A 22,228-nucleotide genomic window follows, 5' to 3' on the forward strand; every position below is an offset into this window, starting at 1 on the left:
ACCAAAAATATCGGAAAGTGAATCAATTTTCCCCATTATTATTAAGTTTAATGCAATAGAACAATAACAATGGATTAATAACAATAGAATATAATTGACACTTACCTTAAATGAAGATCTGGTGATAATTGGTGGGATGGGAGGAGGAGTGTGTGTTGAACCTATTGCGCAGAAGGGGAATGACTGACTTACTGAATGACTGACTTACTGAATGACTGACTTACTGAATGACTGACTTACTGAATGACTGACTTACTGAATGACTGACTTACTGAATGACTGACTTACTGAATGACTGACTTACTGAATGACTGACTTACTGAATGACTGACTTACTGAATGACTGACTTACTGAATGACTGACTTACTGAATGACTGACTTACTGAATGACTGACTTACTGAATGACTGACTTACTGAATGACTGACTTACTGAATGACTGACTTACTGAATGACTGACTTACTGAATGACTGACTTACTGAATGACTGACTTACTGAATGACTGACTTACTGAATGACTGAATGACTGAATGACTGAATGACTGAATGACTGACTTACTGAATGACTGACTTACTGAATGACTGACTTACTGAATGACTGACTTACTGAATGACTGACTTACTGAATGACTGACTTACTGAATGACTGACTTACTGAATGACTGACTTACTGAATGACTGACTTACTGAATGACTGACTTACTGAATGACTGACTTACTGAATGACTGACTTACTGAATGACTGACTTACTGAATGACTGACTTACTGAATGACTGACTTACTGAATGACTGACTTACTGAATGACTGACTTACTGAATGACTGACTTACTGAATGACTGACTTACTGAATGACTGACTTACTGAATGACTGAATGACTGAATGACTGAATGACTGAATGACTGAATGACTGAATGACTGAATGACTGACTTACTGAATGACTGACTTACTGAATGACTGACTTACTGAATGACTGACTTACTGAATGACTGACTTACTGAATGACTGAATGACTGACTTAATGACCTCTACTCAAAGCTACCCAAGAATTTACTCGCGTACCCAATGACACAAATCAAACTCGGCTCCTCCCACTCATATATTTGTCCAATCTCTTCTTAAAGCTACCCAAGGTCCTAGCCTCGATCACCCTACTGATAAGTGTGATGTTAAATAAGAACATAAGAGGAAATGGTATGGAGATACCGACAAGATGTGGAAAAAGACACTTATGTACAGTTCAGGACATTTATTAGAAGAAACGTTTCGCCACAAGTGGCTTCTTCAGTTCTAATACAGAGAAAACTAAGAAAACGTATATATATAGTGGCAGGAGTCAGGTGAGGTGACGCGTGGGTAGAGGTGGTGGTGGTAGTAGTAGTAGTGGAACTAAGGAGGTGATGCTAGAGAGGGACCTGCTGGCATCATGTAACACCAGTTCCCAGGATGGGTAATATCCTCTTGCTTAGTAATTTTGAAATACTGGAACTACTGGATTTTTGCTTTATAGTGTTACTGACAGAAATTAGTGCAGCTTTAATGCATTTTCTCCGTCTTAAGTCGTCGTCTTTAATCACTAGTTTAGCTTCATTGAATTTCATGAGGTGTCCAACATCGTCCCTATGTTGAACACATGCGTTTTTGCGGTCATCATTTCTGCAAGCATTTTTGTGTTCTGCTATCCTAATGTCCAGAGATCTGGCCGTTTCCCCTACGTATACTTTGTCACACCCCCCACATGGTATAGTGTAGATTCCTGCATTTGTGCCAGAATCATGCTTGGGTTTTTGTATCAGGTTCCTAATAGTAGTTGAAGAGCTGGTAGATATTTTAGCCAGTTTTCTGTCAAACATTTTTGAAACATTAGTGGCAACGTTGCTGACCGGTAAAACGATGTAACTTGGAGGCTTTTCATCAATTTGATTGGTGTTGGTCTTGCTGAGGATATGTGTCGCACGTTTCCTGCAGTCACGTATGAAGTGTAGGGGAAAGTGTAGTGAACTAAGAGAGTTGGTGATGTATGTACATTCTTCTTCGAGGAACTGTGGACTGGAAATTCTGTAGGCTCTCAGAAAGAAGCCAATAACTACCCCTCTTCTAGTTCTTGTGTCATGGTGAGAGAAGAACATAAGAACATAAGAAAGGAGGAACACTGCAGCAGGCTTGTTGGCCCATACTAGGCAGGTCCTTTACAATTCATCCCACTAACAAAACATTTGCCCAACCCAATTTTCAATGATACCCAAGAAATAAGCTCTGATGTGCAAGTCCCACTCAAATCAAACCCCTCTCACTCATGTATTTATCCAACCTAAATTTGAAACTACCCAAAGTCCTAGCCTCAATAACCCAACTAGGTAGACTGTTCCACTCATCAACTACCCTATTTCCAAACCAATACTTTCCTATGTCCTTTCTAAATCTAAACTTATCTAATTTAAATCCATTACTGCGGGTTCTCTCTTGGAGAGATATCCTCAAGACCTTATTAATATCCCCTTTATTAATGCCCATCTTCCTCTTATACATTTCGATCAGGTCTCCCTCATTCTTCGTCTAACAAGTGAATGTAATTTAAGAGTCTTCAGTCTTTCTTCATAAGGAAGATTTCTAATGCTATGTATTAATTTAGTCATCCTACGCTGAGTGTTTTCTAACGAATTTATGTCCATTCTGTAATATGGAGCCCAGAACTGAGCTGCATAATCTAGGTGAGGCCTTACTAATGATGTATAAAACTGCAGTATGACCTGGACTTCTGTTGCTTACACTTCTTGATATAAATCCCAGTAATCTATTTGCCTTATTACGTATGCTTAGGCATTGCTGTCTTGGTTTAAGGTTGCTGCTCACCATAACCCCCAAGTCCTTTTTGCAGTCTGTATGGCTAAGTTCTACATCATTTAACATATAAGTGCTAGGGTTATGGACACTCCTGAGCTTCAGAACCTTGCATTTATCTACATTGAACTGCATCTGCCACTTTTCTGACCAAGAATAGAGTTTGTTTAAATCCTCCTGAAGTTCCATAACATCTACGTTTGAATCAATTATCCTACCTATCTTTGTGTCATCGGCGAATTTGCTCATATCACTAGTAATTCCCTCAAGATCATTGATATATAATATCAAATTCTTTATCGTGGTCAACAGCCTCAAAAGCTATACTGAAGAAAGTTAATAAATTAGTTAGACAAGACCGGCCTCTTGTGAATCCATACTGAGTATCATTAATAAAGCTATGCTTATCGAGATGGCTTCTTATAATCTCAGCTACAATTGACTCTAGTAATTTGCCTACAATTGAGGTCAGGCTTATTGGGCGGTAATTTGACGGTAACGACTTGTCCCCTGTTTTAAAAATAGGAATTACATTAGCCATCTTCCACATATCAGACACTACACCTGTTTGAAGAGATAAATTAAAAATATTAGTTAATGGTTCACAGAGTTCCACTTTGCAATCCTTAAGAACCCTTGAAAAAACCTCATCAGGACCCGGCGACTTATTTTGCTTCAGTCTGAAGGAGGGGTGTTAATGTTGCAGTTTAAACTGTAGTGTAAAGCACCCTTCTGGCAAGACAGTGATGGAGTGAATGATGGTGAAAGTTTTTCTTTTTCGGGCTACCCTGCCTTGGTGGGAATCGGCCGGTGTGATAATAAAAATAAAAAAAAAATAACTGTATCTGCTTCACAACCATTTCACTAGTGACTGTGATGTTACATAATTTATCTTCTTCTAGCCCACTATAAAAATTAATTACTGGAATATTGTTAGTGTCTTCCTGTGTAAAAACCGAGAGAAAATAATTATTTAAAATCGAGCACATTTCATTCTCTTTGTCAGTAAGATGCCCATAGTTATTTTTAAGGGGACCTATCTTATCTATAACTTTTGTTCTATATACCTGGAAAAAACTTTTTGGGTTTTAGAATCTCTAGCAACTTTAATTTCATAGTCCCTTTTAGCTTTTCTTATCCCCTTTTTAATGTCCCTCTTAATGTCAATATACTGATTCATAAGATGACCCTCACCTCTTTTAATACGCCTATAAATTCCTTTCTTATGCCCTAGTAGATATTTCAGCCTATTATTCATCCATTTTGGGTCATTTCTATTTGATCTAATTTCTTTATACGGGATAAACGTTCTTTGAGCAGCATGTATAGTGTTCAGAAAACTGTAATATTGATAGCTCTCTTCGTTACCCCAGTCAACAGATGATAAGTGTTCTCTAAGCCCATCGTAATCTGCTAAGCGAAAATCTGGGACTGTTACTGAGTTATCGCTAGTATCGTACTTCCATTCAATGCTAAATGTAATTGATTTGTGGTCGCTAGCACCCAGTTCCTCTGAAATTTCTAAATTATTAACAAGGGATTCATTGTTTGCCAGAACCAAGTCAAGCAGGTTATTTCCTCTTGTAGGTTCTGTCACAAACTGCTTCAAAAAACAATCCTGAACTACTTCTAAGAAGTTGTATGATTCTAAATTCCCAGTCAAGAAATTCCAATCAATATGACTAAAGTTAGTCTCCTAGAATTATTACATTATCGTGCCTTGTGGCCTTAACAATTTCCTCCCATAGTAGTCTCCCTTGGTCCCTATCTAAGTTTGGGGGATGGTATATCACTCCTAAAATCAGTTTTTTATGCCCCTCTGAAAATTCTATCCAAACAGACTCTGTATGTGTTACTTCAGACTTGATACCCGTTTTTATGCAACATTTCAAGCAATCTCGGACGTACAATGCCACCCCACCCCCCTTCCCGATACTTCTATCTACTTGGAACAATTTAAAACCCTGAATGTGACATTCCGCAGGCATGTCCCGACTTTTTGAATTAAACCACGTCTCAGTTAAGGCAAATACATCAAAGTTACCTGCTCTAGCAACTAATCTCAACTCGTCCATCTTATTTCTAGCACTACGGCTATTAGCATAATAAACATTGAAAGACTCTCCTTTCTCTTTACCCTTCCTGCTCATTTCTGTTTTTCTACTAAACCTATTACTGTCCTTATCACCCAGTGTCACTGGCTTTTCAATATCTACCTCGTTCTGCTTATTACTAGTTCCCCTGGAACTCGTAATATTACTACACTGGGACTTCACTGTTTTCCTGCCAAAACCCATACCACTAACTATTCCTAGTTTAAAGTCCTAACAGCTCCCTCCACTGCAGTTGCCAGTGCCCCCACCCCAGACCTAGATAAGTGAACCCCATCCCTGGCATACATGTCATTTCTGCCATAGAAGAGGTCCCAGTTGTCAATGAATGTTACTTCATTTTCCTTACAGTATTTGTCCAGCCAGCAATTGACACCAATTGCCCTGGACAACCATTTATTTCCAACTCCTCTCCTTGGCAAAATACCACATATGACAGGGTTCCCACCCTTCCTCCTAATTATTTCTATTGCTGACCTATACCTGCTAATCAGGTCTTCACTCCTACGTCTGCCAACATCGTTGCCTCCAGCACTGAGACAGATAATAGGATTGCTCCCATTACCTCTCATGATGTCATCCAGACAGCTAACAATATCCTCCATCCCAGCCCCAGGAAAGCAAACTCTGTCTCCTACTCCTGTCCTTCAAGCAGAACGCCCTATCCATATACCTAACTTGGCTATCCCCAACAACAACAATATTCTTACCTTCCTTGGTGTCGTTCGTCGTGACGTTCCCAGTAGTTGACTCACATTCGTCGGGTAGCACTGAGAATGTATTAGATGTTTCCACAACAGTTTCCACGGCAGTCTCTTTCTTCTTCATCGTTTCTACCTTTCCATTCGTCTTCTTGATCGTCAACTTCGTTCCCTGCTGTCCAGCCACTGACCAGTTTCCCTTCTTGACCTGAGGACTCAAAACAAGAGGACTACTACGAATCTTCTTGTTTTCCTCGGTCAGTTGCCAAATCTCCATCTTCGCCATCCTCAATTCTTCCTTAAGCTGTTGGTAAAGTTGCCCGATGGAGGGCATCTTGCTTCAATCCGTAGAGAGTGCACAAACAGGTCTTCACAGAGCTAAGTACACGTCACCACCAATTTAGACTGCAGGAAACGTGCGACACGTATCCTCAGCAAGACCAACACCAATCAAATTGAAGAAAAGCCTCCAAGTTACATCATTTTACCGATTGGCAACGTTGCCACTAATGTTTCAAAAATGTTTGACAGAAAACTGGCTAAAATATCTACCAGCTCTTCAACTACCACTAGAAACCTGATACAAAAACCCAAGCATGATTCTGGCACAAGTGCAGGAATCTACACTATACCATGTGGGGGTGTGTGACAAAGTATATGTAGGGGAAACGGTCAGATCTCTGGACATTAGGATAGCAGAACAAAAAGGCTTGCAGAAATGATGACCGCAAAAATGCATGTGTTCAACATAGGGACGATGTTGGACACCTCATGAAATTCAATGAAGCTAAACTAGTGATTAAAGAAGACGACTTAAGACGGAGAAAATGCATTGAAGCTGCACTAATTTCTGTCAGTAACACTATAAAGCAAAAATCCGGTAGTTACAGTATTTCAAAATTACTAAGCAAGAGGATATTACCCATCCTGGGAGCTGGTGTTACATGATGCTAGCAGGTCCCTCTCTAGCATCACCACCTCAGTTCCACTACTACTACTACTACCACCTCTACCCACGCGTCACCTCGCCTGACTCCTGCCACTACAGTGGACCCCCGGTTAACGATTTTAATCCGTGCAAGAGGGCTCATCGTTATGCGAAATAATCGTTATGCGAATGAATTTTCCCCATAAGAAATAATGGAAATCAAATTAATCCGTGCAAGACGCCCAAAAGTATGAAAAAAATTTTTTTTTACCACATGAAATGTTAATTTTAATACACACAAACTGAAAAAGGCATGCACAATTAAATGACACTTACTTTTATTGAAGATCTGGTGATGATTGATGGGAAGGGAGGAGGGGAGAGCATTATCTTCTTACTGTTTAGAAGGGGAATCCCCTTCCATTACGACTTGAGGTAGCAAGTCCTTTTCCGGGGTTACTTCCCTTCTTCTTTTAATGCCACTAGGACCAGCTTGAGAGTCACTGGACCTCTGTCGCACAACAAATCTGTCCATAGAGCTCTGTACCTCCCGTTCCTTTACGATTTGTCTAAAATGGGCCACAACATTGTCATTGAAATAGTCACCAGCACGGCTTGCAACAGCTGTGTCAGGGTGATTTTCATCTATAAAGGTTTGCAGTTCAACCCACTGTGCACACATTTCCTTAATCTTTGAAGTAGGCACAATGGATTCCACAACTGGCATAGGCTTCTCAGGGTTAGCCCCAAACCCTTCAAAATCTTTCTTAATTTCCATACTAATTCTCCCCCTTTTTACCACAGGGTTGGCACTAGAAGCTTTCTTGGGGCCCATGGTCACTTATTTTCCAGAAACAGCACCGAAAATACTGTAATAATACGAAATATTCCGAGTGTATGCTTGGATGTTACCGCGGAGGCTGGCTGGTAAACAATGGGACGGAGCGGCACATGTGAGGCTGGCTGAGGGCACATTGGACGCGTCTCGGACGAAAATCGGTATGCGGGTTTTTAATCGGTATGCGGGGCAAAAATTTTGCGATAAAAGTAATCGTTATGCGGAAAAATCGCTATGCGATGCCATCGTTATGCGGGGGTCCACTGTATATATATATACGTTTTCTTAGTTTTCTCTGTATTAGGACTGAAGAAGCCACTCGTGGCGAAACGTTTCCTCTAATAAATGTTCTGAACTGTACATAAGTGTCTTTTTCCACAAGAACATAAGAACTTAAGAAAGTAGGAACACTGCAACAGGCCTGCTGGCCCATACTAGTCCGGTCCTTTACAAATCTAACCCACTAACAGAACAAATGCTACCCAAGCAATAACCTCAGGTGCAAGTCCGACTCAAATCCAACCCCTCTCACTCGTTGAAGATTGAGACGCTTATGCATCATATGGGAATCTTTATTTAGGAAACGTTTCACCACACAGTGGCTTCATCAGTCCAATACAAAGAGGAAGGCGTAAGGAGAGGAGGAGTATGAGGTAATCAGTCCCTCAGCCTGGAGTCGATGTGTTCAGTCCATCAATCTTGTAGAATGTACAGCATAGGGCCGTAGACGTGGCTTATATACTGTAGTGAGGTGAGGTGAAGCAGGCGGAGGCGGGGTCATAGTGGTACCATCCACTATGTATATAAGCCACGTCTACGGCCCTATGCTGTACATTCTACAAGATTGATGGACTGAACACATCGACTCCAGGCTGAGGGACTGATTACCTCATACTCCTCCTCTCCTTACGCCTTCCTCTTTGTATTGGACTGATGAAGCCACTGTGTGGCAAAACATTTCTTGAATAAAGATTCCCATATGCTGCATAAGTGTCTCAATCTTCAACTTGTCGGTTTTTCAAACCATTCATCACAACCCTCTCACTCGTGTATTTATCCAACCTAAATTTGAAACTACCTGTTATGGCCCCCTGCCAAACTAGCGGTTAAATAGTTAACTGCCGGCCGGCAGTACCACTGGGTACGTCATCAAACCCATGTGGGGATTGCTGAGCCGGCCTTAGAGCATTATGTACCTGAACACCTCACGGTACGCATCTAAGCAGTAAGTACCTGAACACCTAATGGTACACATCTACTGGCTTTAGCAGCATTATGTACCTGAGCACCTCACGGTACGCATCTAAGCAGTAGGTACCTGAACACCTAATGGTACACATCTACTGGCCTTAGAAGCAGTAGGTACCTGAACACCTAATGGTACACATCTACTGGCAGTAGAGTATTCTACTGGCTTCTACTGATTTTAGAAGAAGCGCTCACCGCAGCTCACTGAGTCTGTTGGCCTCAGTTATCTGACGGCCACATTCAGTGAGCTTGCAACAGTGTGCGCTGCACCGGACCACCTTGCGGTGTGTCAACCGGCTTTGGAGAGTATTTACAGGACTGCCGGTGATGTCTGCGGACTCACCGCCTACGCTTGTCAACTGTGGGCTGGAGTCATCTGATGCTGTTTAGTGGGACATTACATGAAGAAAAGGTTGGAGTGTTACACTGAACTGGGCCAGGACCGTAGTGTGACACTGAGAAGAAAAGGGTGTCATGTGACACTGAAGATGGCCTGGTTGTAGTGTACATTGAATAGTGTCATGTGACTGGCCTCGACAAAGACGCTATGCGGGTAGTGTGACGCAGAGACAAGGGTGTCAAGTGTGACACGGTTGAGAAAGTGTGTTTATTACACAGAAAAAAGGGTGTCAAGTGACACGGTGGAGAAAGAGCGTCACAACTCGGATAAGTGTCATGAGAAACGCAGTTGATTGTAATTTATTATTTTAAATGTTACTTAATTTATTATTTTAGCATAGATATATATATTATTATTTTAAGATGCTAATAATTTATTATTGTAACATGTAGATATATTTTAAATACCTCCTAGACCAAAGATTTTTATATAATATTAAAGATTAATATATTTTAATGTCTATTTATGTATCCCAAACTCTTTATTACAAAAGGAGTAAAACTACCATCTTTAAAAATCACTTTTTTTGTAATACTACCCAAGCCATAGCTTTTAGAACATAAGAAAGGAGGAACACTGCAATAAGCCTGTTGGCCCATACTTGGCCGGTCCTTCACAAATCCAACCCACTAACAGAACAAATGCTACCCAAGCAATAAACTCGGGTGCAAGTCCGACTCAAATCCAACCCCTCTCACTCATGTCTTTATCCAACCTAAATTTGAAACTACCCAATGTTTTAGCTTCGATCACCCTACTAGGCAGACCGTTCCACTCATCAACTACCCCTATTACCAATGTTCATTTATACATTTTATTAGTGCCCTAGAGTCCTTATGGAGGGGGATTCCCCTTCCAAATAACCTCTCTTCCCTCTCTCCTCCTCCCTGTCTTCCATTCATCAACAACAGCCTTCAATGAAGAACATAAGAACAAAAGAAAGGAGGATCACTGCAGCAGGTCTGTTGGCCCATGCTCGGCAGGTCCTTTACAATTCATCCCACTAACGAAACATTTTCCCAACCCAATCCTCAATGCTACCCAAGAAATAAGCTCTGATAACTCTATCCACTCATTTGCAAGTCCCACTCAAATCCAACCCTTCTCACTCGTATATTTATCCAACCTAAATTTGAAACTACCCAATGTCCTAGCCTCAATAACCCAACTAGGTAGACTGTTCCACTCATCAACTACCCTATTTCCAAACCAATACTTTCCTGTGTCCTTTCTAAATCTAAACTTATCTAATTTAATTTAAATCCATTACTGTCATGTTGAATATTCATTCTTTTGTGCATGTAAATCTATCTTTTAGGTTATTATTATTATTATTAACACTGGCCGATTCCCACCAAGGCAGGGTGGCCCGAAAAAGAAAAACTTTCACCATCATTCACTCCATCACTGTCTTGCCAGAAGGGTGCTTTACACTACAGTTTTTAAACTGCAACATTAACACCCCTCCTTCAGAGTGCAAGCACTGTACTTCCCATCTCCAGGACTCGAGTCCGGTCTGCCGGTTTCCCTGAATCCCTTCATAAATGTTACTTTGCTCACACTCCAACAGCACGTCAAGTATTAAAAACCATTTGTCTCCATTCACTCCTATCAAACACGCTCACGCATGCCTGCTGGAAGTCCAAGCCCCTCGCACACAAAACCTCCATTACCCCCTCCCTCCAACCTTTCCTAGGCCGACCCCTACCCCGCCTTCCTTCCACTACAGACTGATACACTCTTGAAGTCATTCTGTTTCGCTCCATTCTCTCTACATGTCCGAACCACCTCAACAACCCTTCCTCAGCCCTCTGGACAACAGTTTTGGTAATCCCGCACCACCTCCTAACTTCCAAACTACGAATTCTCTGCATTATATTCACACCACACATTGCCCTCAGACGTGACATCTCCACTGCCTCCAGCCTTCTCCTCGCTGCAACATTCATCACCCATGCTTCACACCCATATAAGAGTGTTGGTAAAACTATACTCTCATACATTCCCCTCTTTGCCTCCAAGGACAAAGTTCTTTGTCTCCACAGACTCCTAAGTGCAGCACTCACCCTTTTCCCCTCATCAGTTCTATGATTCACCTCATCTTTCATAGACCCATCCGCTGACACGTCCACTCCCAAATATCTGAATACATTCACCTCCTCCATACTCTCTCCCTCCAATCTGATATCCAATCTTTCATCACCTAATCTTTTTGTTATCCTCATAACCTTACTGTTGTTGATACTTCGGGGTGTCTGGAACGAATTAATTGGATTTACATTATTTCTTATGGGGAAAATCGATTCGAAAATCGTCCATTTCGACAATAGTCCCACTTCCAGGAACGGATTAAGGATGATAATTGAGGGGCCACTGTATATACAGGAGAAGGGGTTACTAGCCCCTTGCTCCTGGCATTTTAGTCGCCTCTTACAACACACATGGCTTACGGAGGAAGAATTCTGTTCCACTTCCCATGGAGATAAGAGGAAATGAACAAGAACTAGAAAGGAAATAGAAGAAAATCCAGAGGGGTGTATGCTTGTACATGTGTAGTGTGACCAAAGTGTAAGTAGAAGTAGCAAGACATACTACCTGAAATCTTGCATGTTTATGAGACAGAAAAAAGACACCAGCAATCCTACCATCATGTAAAACAATTACAAGTTTCCGTTTTACACTCACTTGGCAGGGCGGTAGTACCTCCCTGGGCGGTTGCTGTCTAACAGCCTACTACCTAAGTAATAGTAAGATAAGATAAGATTTCGTTCGGATTTTTAACCCCGGAGGGTTAGCCACCCAGGATAACCCAAGAAAGTCAGTGCGTCATCGAGGACTGTCTAACTTATTTCCATTGGGGTCCTTAATCTTGTCCCCCAGGATGCGACCCACACCAGTCGACTAACACCCAGGTACCTATTTGCTGCTAGGTGAACAGGACAACAGGTGTAAGGAAACGTGTCGAAATGTTTCCACCCGCCGGGAATCGAATCCTGGCCCTCCATGTGTGAAGCGGGAGCTTTAGCCACCAGGCCACCGTTGTAGTAGTAGTAGTAGTTGTTGTAGTAGTTGTAGTATTATTATTAGTAGTAGTAGTATTAGTATTATTATTATTAGTAGTAGTATTAGTATTATTAGTATTAGTACAGTGGACCCCCGCATAACGATCACCTCCGAATGCGACCAATTATGTAAGTGTATTTATGTAAGTGCGTTTGTACGTGTATGTTTGGGGGTCTGAAATGGACTAATCTACTTCACAATATTCCTTATGGGAACAAATTCGGTCAGTACTGGCACCTGAACATACTTCTGGAATGAAAAAATATCGTTAACCGGGGGTCCACTGTATTATTAGTATTAGTATTATTAGTATTAGTATTATTAGTCTTAGTATTATTAGTCTTAGTATTATTAGTAGTAGTAGTATTATTAGTAGTATTATTATTAGTATTATTATTAGTAGTATTAGTATTATTATTATTATTATTATTATTATTATTATTATTAGTAGTAGTAGTAGTATTAGTATTAGTAGTAGTATTAGTAGTAGTATTATTTTATTGCACCTTCAACACTAGTGTGACACTCTTAGCTATTTCCTCGCCTGGTGGAACCACTTCCACTTTGAATGATGCTAGGTAATGATTTTAACGTACCTGCATGCCAGCACAGTAAGTTAATTTAGGTACAGGTACACATAAGTACAATTATAAGTAGCATCTCATCCTGGAGATGGGAAGTACAGTGCCTGCACTCTGAAGGAGGAGTGTTAATGTTGCAGTTTAAAAACTGTAATGTAAAGCACCCTTCTGGCAAGACAGTGATGGAGTGAATGATGGTGAAAGTTTTTCTTTTTCGGGCCACCCTGCCTTGGTGGGAATCGGCCAGTGTGATAATAATAATAATAATACACTTAGATGTTATTGTAACACAAAATGAGTATGTATAATATAAATATGCAATAACTTTAAAGCACTTGAAACTTTGGAAAATTTCAAAATGTAATAGATTATGGAGGATGTAAACAAACTGAAAGAGTGGCTCATCGATATTGTAATAGTGAATCTGGAGCCATGCAAACATTTTTGGGTATATAATAGGATCCCCATTTCACAGATTTGGTATCTGTGGTTTCAGTTATACATAGTTTACTGTGGCCCAAAAATAACCCTTAATTTTGCTTAATAATGGCCCCAAAGTGCAAAAGTAGTGATGGTGGCAGTTGTTCAAAGCCTAAGAGAAGCTGTGAAATTCTTCCCATCATTGGAAAAAAGGTGCTAATTCTAGACTTTGCGTAATTTATCAGTTAATGACTTAGATGTAGGGTTCCCTACTATCTACAGCTTCAGGTATCCACTGTAGGTCTTGGAACATACAGTAGGGCCCCGCTTTTCGGCGTTCCGCTAATATGGCCATCTCAAATTATGACCAAAACTTTCTATACGGCAAGTGGTCTTTCAAATACGGTGCAGACCACCCAGTTTGTTTACATTCTCCATATGCACATTTCTCTGTTATGTAATAATAATCACTCTTGGGCACATTAAATGTCTAATTTTACGTCAATATAGACATTTTCATTAATCCATCGATGATATTTTCTTGAAAATTATATAAGAAACACGTTACATAGCATATAAACATGCTGTTTATATGCTGTGGAGGTGTGGTTGCCAGGGGGAGGGAAAACATTACGTAATAATAATCACTCTTGGGCACATTAAGCCCTTGACTGTCACAACCTCAAATCCTGAAGTATCTCGTGATGTCACAAAATTTCTGAAAAAAAAAAATTATTTTTTCTTATGAAATGATAGAGAATCTTTTCCCGATTGTATTGACACCAAAAGAACGAAATTTGATGGAAAACTGACGGAATTACGCTCTCGCAAAGTTAGCGACCTCAGCGATATTTACGAATTGGCGATTTCGCCCACTTTGAATCCTATTTTCGGCTAATTCCTTTGTTCCAGTTGACCAAACTCATTGAGTACAAGAAACTGCCCATTTACCGATTTCAACTACCCAATAACGTGTTCAGAAATTTGCAATTTAGCCAATTTCACGAAAATTAAAAAATATGACAGTTCAAAATAAGGTCCAGAATGAACAATGCAGACACTCTTGGCTCTAAAATAACATTTACTTTGTTCATCAGTCATGTCTCCAAGCCCCTCTTGATATTACTCTTGCTTTCTGTTTTGAATTTTTATTCAAACAAAAAATAGAAGATATACTGTTATACAGACTACTGCAATATTGTAATAATTGTATAAATAATGTCATCCCATTCATGACTGCATATTAGAATGGCTACTTGGACATTTATTGGAAAACGACATCATTTGTTCACTTTTGAACATCGGCAAAAATCAAACATTTCCCCTACTTTGAGCTCCATTTTGAGGTTCTTTTCATAGTAAAACCAATCAAGATCACCTCTATTTCTATAATATGTTTTCCATTCTATCAAATGAGACCAAGAAAACGAGAATACAACCATAAATACTATACAAAAATAGACCACAAAGTCGGCATTTTAATTAAAAAAGACGGTCGGAGTTTTTTCTTTCTCGTTATGCACTGCGTGCTGCAGGATTTTTTTTATATGGTGCACACTGACCACACAGACCCATTCTCTCACATGTGGGCCTACCAGCTTTCTCCTGCTTGATTTGAAGCCTCTAGAATTTGAGTGTATATACGTCAAACACGGTGGCTCGTAAAACATATGTATACGACCGAAACAGTCAGTGTTAAATGTCTTATTCTATGTTAATACAGTGGACCCTCGACCAACGATGGCATTGTCTAACGTTAAATCCGACTAGCAATACATTTTAATGCAAAAATTTTGCCTCGACTAGCGCTAAAAAACTCGACCAACACGATTCGTTCAGTTCGAGACGCGCCCACTTGTGGCCTGAGCGCCAGTGTTTACAAGCCAGCCAGCCACCGCGGTCCCATCCAAACATACAATCGGAACATTTCATATTATCACAGCGTTTTTAGTGATTGCACCTGCAAAATAAGTCACCATGGGTCCCAAGAAAGCTTCTAGTGCCAACCCTACAGCAAAAAGAGTGAGAATTACTATGGATATGAAGAAAGAGATCATTGCTAAGTATGAAAGTGGAGTGCATGTCTCTGAGCTGGCCAGGTTGTACACAAAACCCCAATCAACCATCGCTACTATTGTGGCCAAGAAAAAGACAATCAAGGAAGCTGTTCTTGCCAAAGGTGCAACTATGTTTTTGAAACTGAGATCACAAGTGATAGCTGATGTTGAGAGACTTTTATTGGTGTGGATAAATGAAAAACAGATAGCAGGAGATAGCATCTCTCAAGTGATCATATGTGAAAAGGCTAGGAAGTTGTATGACGATTTAATTAGAAAAATGCCTGCAACTAGTGGTGATGTTGAGTGAATTTAAGGCCAGCAAAGGTTGGTTAGAAGATTTAAGAATCGTAGTGGCATACATAGTGTGATAACCTTTTTTGATGAAAATCACCCTGACACAGCTACTGCAAGCCGTGTTGACAACCTGTACACTGACAATGATGTGAAACACTTTAGGAATGTCATAAAGGAACGGGAGGTACAGGCCTATATGGACAGATATGTTGTGCGACAGAGATCCAGTGACTCTCAAGCTGGTCCTAGTGGCATTAACCCTTTCAGGGTTTCGGCCATACTAGTACGGCTTACGGCCCAGGGTTTTTGATGTACTAGTATGCCTAAATACTGCGCACACTGACCACATAGTCCCATTCTTTCATATGTAGGCCTACCAGCTTTCTCTCACTAGATTTGAGGGCGCTAGAATTTAGGCATACTAGTACGTCAAAAACCCTGGGTTGTAAGACGTACTAGTACGTCCGAAACCCCCAAAGGGTTAAAAGAAGAAGGGAAGTAACCCTGGAAAAGGACTTGACACCTCAAGTCCTAATGGAAGGGGATTCCCCTTCTAAACACTTACACCATCCACACTCTCCCCTTCCATCCCATCAATCATCACCAGATCTTCAATAAAGGTAAGTGTCATGTAATTGTACATGTCTTCTTCAGTTTGTGTGTATTAAAATTAATATTTCATGTGGTAAAATTTTTTTTTTTTTCAATACTTTGGGGTGTCAGAAACGGATTAATTTGATTCCCATTATTCCTTATGGGTAAAATTAACTCGATAAACGATAATTTCGACTAACAATGAGCTCTCAGGAACGGATTAATATCGTTGATTGAGGGTCCACTGCATAGACATTTTCATTAATCCATCTATTATATTTTCTTCAAAATTATATAAGAAACACGTTACATAACATGTAAACATTTTATGTTAATATACTAAGGTGTGGTAACCGGGAGGAGGGAAAGCATTACGTCACTCCCCTTAATACATAACACTTTTGTTTACAGTTCTCATCTTGAATTATTCATTACTTCTCCCCTTTGTTTATGATGGCATCTCAAGGTAGTTGTTAGAAATGATTAGACTCAGTGAACATGGTATGTCAATGGTAATAATATGGCTCTGGGCCACATTAAATATCGTGTAGCTATGTAGGTAGGTGTACGTATGTAGCCGAGGCGGACTACATACCTACATTATTATTATAACTGATGATTAAACGTATGTGTATCTGTACCTAAGTAAATTTACACACTGTGCTGGCATGCAGGTACACATTAAAATCACAAAGAGTGTCTTATTAGTCTTGATGCCATAATAATAATAATAATAATAATAATAATAACACAATAATCACTCTATGGAGCATTAAATACCGTATAAAACGTTAATATAGACATTTTGCTTAATCCATCTAAATACACCCCATAGTAGAATAAATTAAGATAAATATGAGATGTGTTAGCCAGGTGACTTGTAGCACCTGTGGTAGCCAGGTGACTTGTAGGACTTGTGGTAGCCAGGTGACTTGTAGGACTTGTGGTAGCCAGGCAACTTGTAGGACTTGTGGAAGCCAGGCAACTTGTAGGACTTGTGGTAGCCAGGCAACTTGTAGGACTTGTGGTAGCCAGGCAACTTGTAGGACTTATGGTAGCCAGGCAACTTGTAGGACTTGTGGTAGCCAGGCAACTTGTAGGACTTGTGGTAGCCAGGCAACTTGTAGGACTTGTGGTAGCCAGGCAACTTGTAGGACTTGTGGTAGCCAGGCAACTTGTAGGACTTGTGGTAGCCAGGCAACTTGTAGGACTTGTGGTAGCCAGGCAACTTGTAGGACTTGTGGTAGCCAGGCAACTTGTAGGACTTGTGGTAGCCAGGCAACTTGTAGGACTTGTGGTAGCCAGGCAACTTGTAGGACTTGTGGTAGCCAGGCAACTTGTAGGACTTGTGGTAGCCAGGCAACTTGTAGGACTTGTGGTAGCCAGGCAACTTGTAGGACTTGTGGTAGCCAGGCAACTTGTAGGACTTGTGGTAGCCACGCAACTTGTAGGACTTGTGGTAGCCACGCAACTTGTAGGACTTGACGAAAACCAGATGCGTTCATCTGGTTTGTTTACATTATGTGTGGGTGGGGTGGGGAGGGCTGCCCTTCCTGGCTACCCATACTTCCCAACCTGACTTCATACAAATAAAACTCACTTCTCACCCTACATTAAGACTACAAATATTTTAAGGTAGTTAATGAGTGTACTATATATGCATTTTATCACTCTAGGGAGCTTAATGTCGTAGTAGGTATAAGTGGCCAGGCAGGATGCCATACCTCCCACATGACTTTCTATAAATAAATAATCTTCACCTCTCACCCTACATTAAGACCATTAAGACTACAAATATTTTAAGGTAAGTAATGCACGTACTGTATATGCATTTTATCGCTCTAGGGAGCTTTAAGCATCGTAGTATATTATGTGTGGGTGGGGTGTCCAGGAGGGCTACCACACCTGACTTCTTAGAGCAAATACCACTCACCTTTTGCCCCACATTAAGACTACAAATATTTTGAGGTAAATAATGAGTGTACTGTGTGTGCATTTTACTTTTTAATACTAACTTAATATATGTTAGTGTAAACTTGTTATCTGGCATATATATGCATTTATAAATGGAAAAAATGGAGTTCTGCTTTCCGGCGAAGTCTGTTTTCCGGCGAAGTCTGCTTTCCGGCAGTATCCTGGAACCAAACCTGCCGAATAAGTGGGGCCCTACTGTATACCTCACAGATATGGGGCCCTACTGTATACCTCACAGATACGGGGCCATACTCTTAATTTGAAGTGTAAAACGAAAGCCTGTAATTGTTTTACATGATGGTAGGATTGCTAGTGTCCATATTTCTATCTCATAACATGCAAGATTTCAGGTACGTCTTTCTACTTCTACTTACACTTAGGTCACACTACACATACATGTACAAGCATATATATACACACCCCTCTGGGTTTTCTTCTATTTTCTTATTAGTTCTTGTTCTTGTTTATTTCCTCTTATCTCCATGGGGAAGTGGAACAGAATTCTTCCTCCATAAGCTATGCGTGTTGAAAGAGGCAACTAAAATGCCAGGAGCAAGGGGCTAGTAACCTCTTCTCCTGTATAAATTACTAAATTTAAAAAGAGAAACTTTTGTTTTTCTTTTTGGGCCAAACTGCCTTGGGGGGATACGGCTGGTTTGTTGAAAAAAAAAAATTGGAATAAAAAAAAAAAACTAGCTTTGTATACATGCATCCCATGTCTGGTTCCGGCTTAAGTGGCCTCACTTAAGTCTGATAAAATTAAGTGTAACTTGCTAGGCAAAAGTTTTTTTTCATTGATCTGATATAAAGTTTCAATAAAATAAAATGCCTGTACAATATTAGTTTTTCAATAATTTTTAAGCTTCAAATGGCAAACACCAAGTAATGTTTCTGTTAAAAATATGAATTATTGCAAAATATCTAATATAACACCAATTTTTGCAATCCTGATAAAGGAGAGAATGCACAAGTTGATGAGATACACCAATAAATAGGATATAAAATATATAGGAGTGGTTTGTATTTATAGGAAGTTGGTGAATTTTATAAATAGGAGAAGAATCCTTCCTTCGTATGCCGTTTGTGCAATAAGAGGCAACTAAATTGTCGTTCAAGTTATTAAATGTAAAAAAAAGTTACTCTTGTTCTTTTTTTTTTTTTTCTTGTCACCCTGCTGCAGTAGGAGATGGCTTGTGTGTTAAAAATTATTATGATTTATTATTATTAATACCATTATTTTTATGGGGTAGTTCTGTACTCAAAGATGGTTATACAGTGCCTAAGGGTTGAGAGGTAATGAGATTTTGTCCAAAGAAGGGGAGGGTATTCCAATCCTTGGATATAGAGCCATTCATTAACACTAAGGCACCCCATTAAAGGGAATACAAGTTAATGGGAATGTAAACTAAACTCAACAGTGTGCAGGTGTTTTGCTATTACAGTGGTCCCTCGTTTTTCGTAATTAATCCGTTCCTGGAGCCGTTACTATAAACGAAATTTACGATTTGCAAATCAATTTTCCCCATAAGAAATAATGTAAATACAATTAATCCGTTCCTGACACCCATAAGTATTAAAACAAAAAAAATTTTTACATGAAATATACATATAGTACATAAACAATACAATGGGAAATGATGAATGAAACATTAACAGCATAACACTTACCTTTATTGGAGATTCTTCTTAGTGTATGGGAGATTGGAAGAGGAGAGAGATTGGATTGTTTACAGTTTGGAAGGGGAATCCCCTTCCAGCAACACCTCAGGTACCAATTGCTTCTCTGGGGTTGCTTCTCTTCTCTGTTTCTTAATGCCACTAGGACCACCTTGAGAGTCACTCTAGTCCTGTCTCGCAAAGTAACTGTGGAGAGAGCTCTGTTTCTGGCGTCTCTAACACTTCCCAAAAATGGCCCAAGACTTTGTCACTGTACATATTTCTCACCTTCTTTACCACAGGCTTGGCACTAGGAGCTTTCTTTGGAGCCATGGTAGCTTATTTAGTAATTGCAAGCACTAAAATGAGTGGAATATTATGAAATATTTCGTAGGAGCACTTGAGGGGACCTTCACTCACTGGTAAACAATGCCAGACTGGCTGGGTAGGGAGGCCGTCCCGGCTCACACCGTGCGTACATGTCCCGGACGAACTACTATTCGTGAGTCAACCTATGAAAAGCGAGTCCATGTTTATACGAAAATACCCCTATGATTGGCAAAATTTACGATTGCCGAGAACTATGAAAAGCGAGGGACCACTGTATACAGTAGTTTGCCACTCAAAGATTTATCTGCTGTAACCTTACCTCAGAATGTAATTATTTAATTAAAACTGAGGAGTTGAATGATGCACAGTTCAGTATTATAATATGGAGGCTTTTCTTATGGTTGATTTAAAAATGGATCGACTAATATTTTATTTTTTTTTTCAGCTTGGATGTCAGCCGAGAATTCCTAGCAATGAGACAATTCTGTATGAAATATATGTTATCTCATTTATTGATTGTGATGCAGCGGATGTTTATGAGAATTTGGACAGTAAGGAAGAGCATGCTGCCACATTTCAAGAGAAGTTGGAAGCTGCCCGTGGATTCCATCGCAAGGCAAGTTAATGCTGAATCGTCCAAGTCTGAACATTTCAGCACTTTACATTTGTTTACCTCATCACCTGTCTCCCACCAAGGCAGAGTGACCTTCAGAAAGAAACATTCATCATTCATTCAGTTGCTGTCTTGCCAGAAGTGTGCTGACTTCACAGATTGCCCACAGGATTGCAACTCCCCACCCTTCTGTCAGAGTGCAGGACTTATATTTGGATAACTGGTTTGCATGAATCCCTTCATAAATGTTCCCTTGTTTATAATAAGTCTACTAAAAACCACTTGTCTCTGCTCCTATCAAACATGCTCTCACAAGCCTGCTGGATGCTCAGGCCCCTAAACAAACTTTATTACTATAAAGTGGAGTACAGTGGACCCCCACCTAATGAACTCATCACATAACGTTAATTCCGCCATACGAAGCATTTGAACGCAAAAATTTTGCCTCCCCTCACGATAAAAAACTCCCCCAATGTGATACCTCCCAAATCTGTCTGTCCAGCCTGAGCACCTCAGCTGCCCTGCCGTCATTGTTTACAAGCCAGGGTGGCCGGTTGCATGCATACATTTGATACATTTTGTATTATTCCATTGTTTATAGTGCTTGTAGCTGATAAATAAACCACCATGGGCCCAAAGAAAGCTTCTAGTGCCAACCCTGTGGTAGAAAGGGTGAGAAATACGTACTATCGTACCACGGTCAGCTGTTGCTGCACCACGGTCAGCTGTTGCTGCACCACGGTCAGCTGTTGCTGCACCACGGTCAGCTGTTGCTGCACTACCGTCAGCTGTTTCTGACCAACATGGTTCGTCCTGAACCTGTCCATCCAGCCTTAGCACCTCAGCTGCCCTGCCATCATTGTTTACAAGCCAGGGTGGCCGGTTGTATGCATACATTCGATACATTTTGTATTTTCCATTTTTTTAGTGCTTGTAGCTGCTAAATAAGCCACCATGGGCCCAAAGAAAGCTTCTAGTGCCAACCCTGTGGTAAAAAGGGTGAGAAATACTATCGTAACACGGTCAGCTGCTGCTGCACCACCGTCAGCTGTTGCTGGGCCAGTCAGCTGTTGTTGCACCATGGTCAGCTGTTGCTGCACCATGGTCAGCTGTTGCTGCACCATGGTCAGCTGTTGCTGCACCATGGTCAGCTGTTGCTGCACCATGGTCAGCTGTTGCTGCACCATGGTCAGCTGTTGCTGCACCACAGTCAGCTGCTGCTGCACCACAGTCTGCTGCTGCACCACAGTCAGCTGTTGCACCGCGGTCCCTAATAGGATGTCTTGCTGATTCTGTTCCATTGAGAACTACCCGTAGAGATCTACCATGAAGGTAATCACTGAGGAAACGTAGCGTAGAGCCTGCAATTCCCAGTGCTTACAGTTTTGCCAAGTGACCCTGGTGCCACACTCGGTCAAAAGCACCAACAATGTCCAGTGCTACCACACAGCTGACTTTGGATTCATCCAGTGACTGGTGCCATTTAATGAAGAGGTTTAACAGCAGATCAGCAGCAGAATAACCTTAACTGAAACCGTATTGATGGTCACAAAGTAGTGAGTGGTGGTCAAAAA

The 22,228-nt window shown here is 40.6% G+C and overlaps 1 protein-coding gene across 1 annotated transcript in view; it reads left to right on the top strand.

The window, feature by feature from the left end:
* The window catches only part of shu (shutdown), a gene marked incomplete at its 5' end in the record, with an annotated part of 53,660 nt that overhangs the window by 18,267 nt on the left and 13,165 nt on the right, over positions 1-22,228 (top strand). The window contains 1 exon segment of the mRNA XM_070098249.1: positions 20,487-20,657. Coding sequence (XP_069954350.1) covers positions 20,487-20,657 — 171 coding nt within the window.

This window comes from Cherax quadricarinatus, chromosome 61, assembly GCF_038502225.1.
Source record: "Cherax quadricarinatus isolate ZL_2023a chromosome 61, ASM3850222v1, whole genome shotgun sequence".
Lineage (NCBI taxonomy): Eukaryota > Metazoa > Arthropoda > Malacostraca > Decapoda > Parastacidae > Cherax > Cherax quadricarinatus.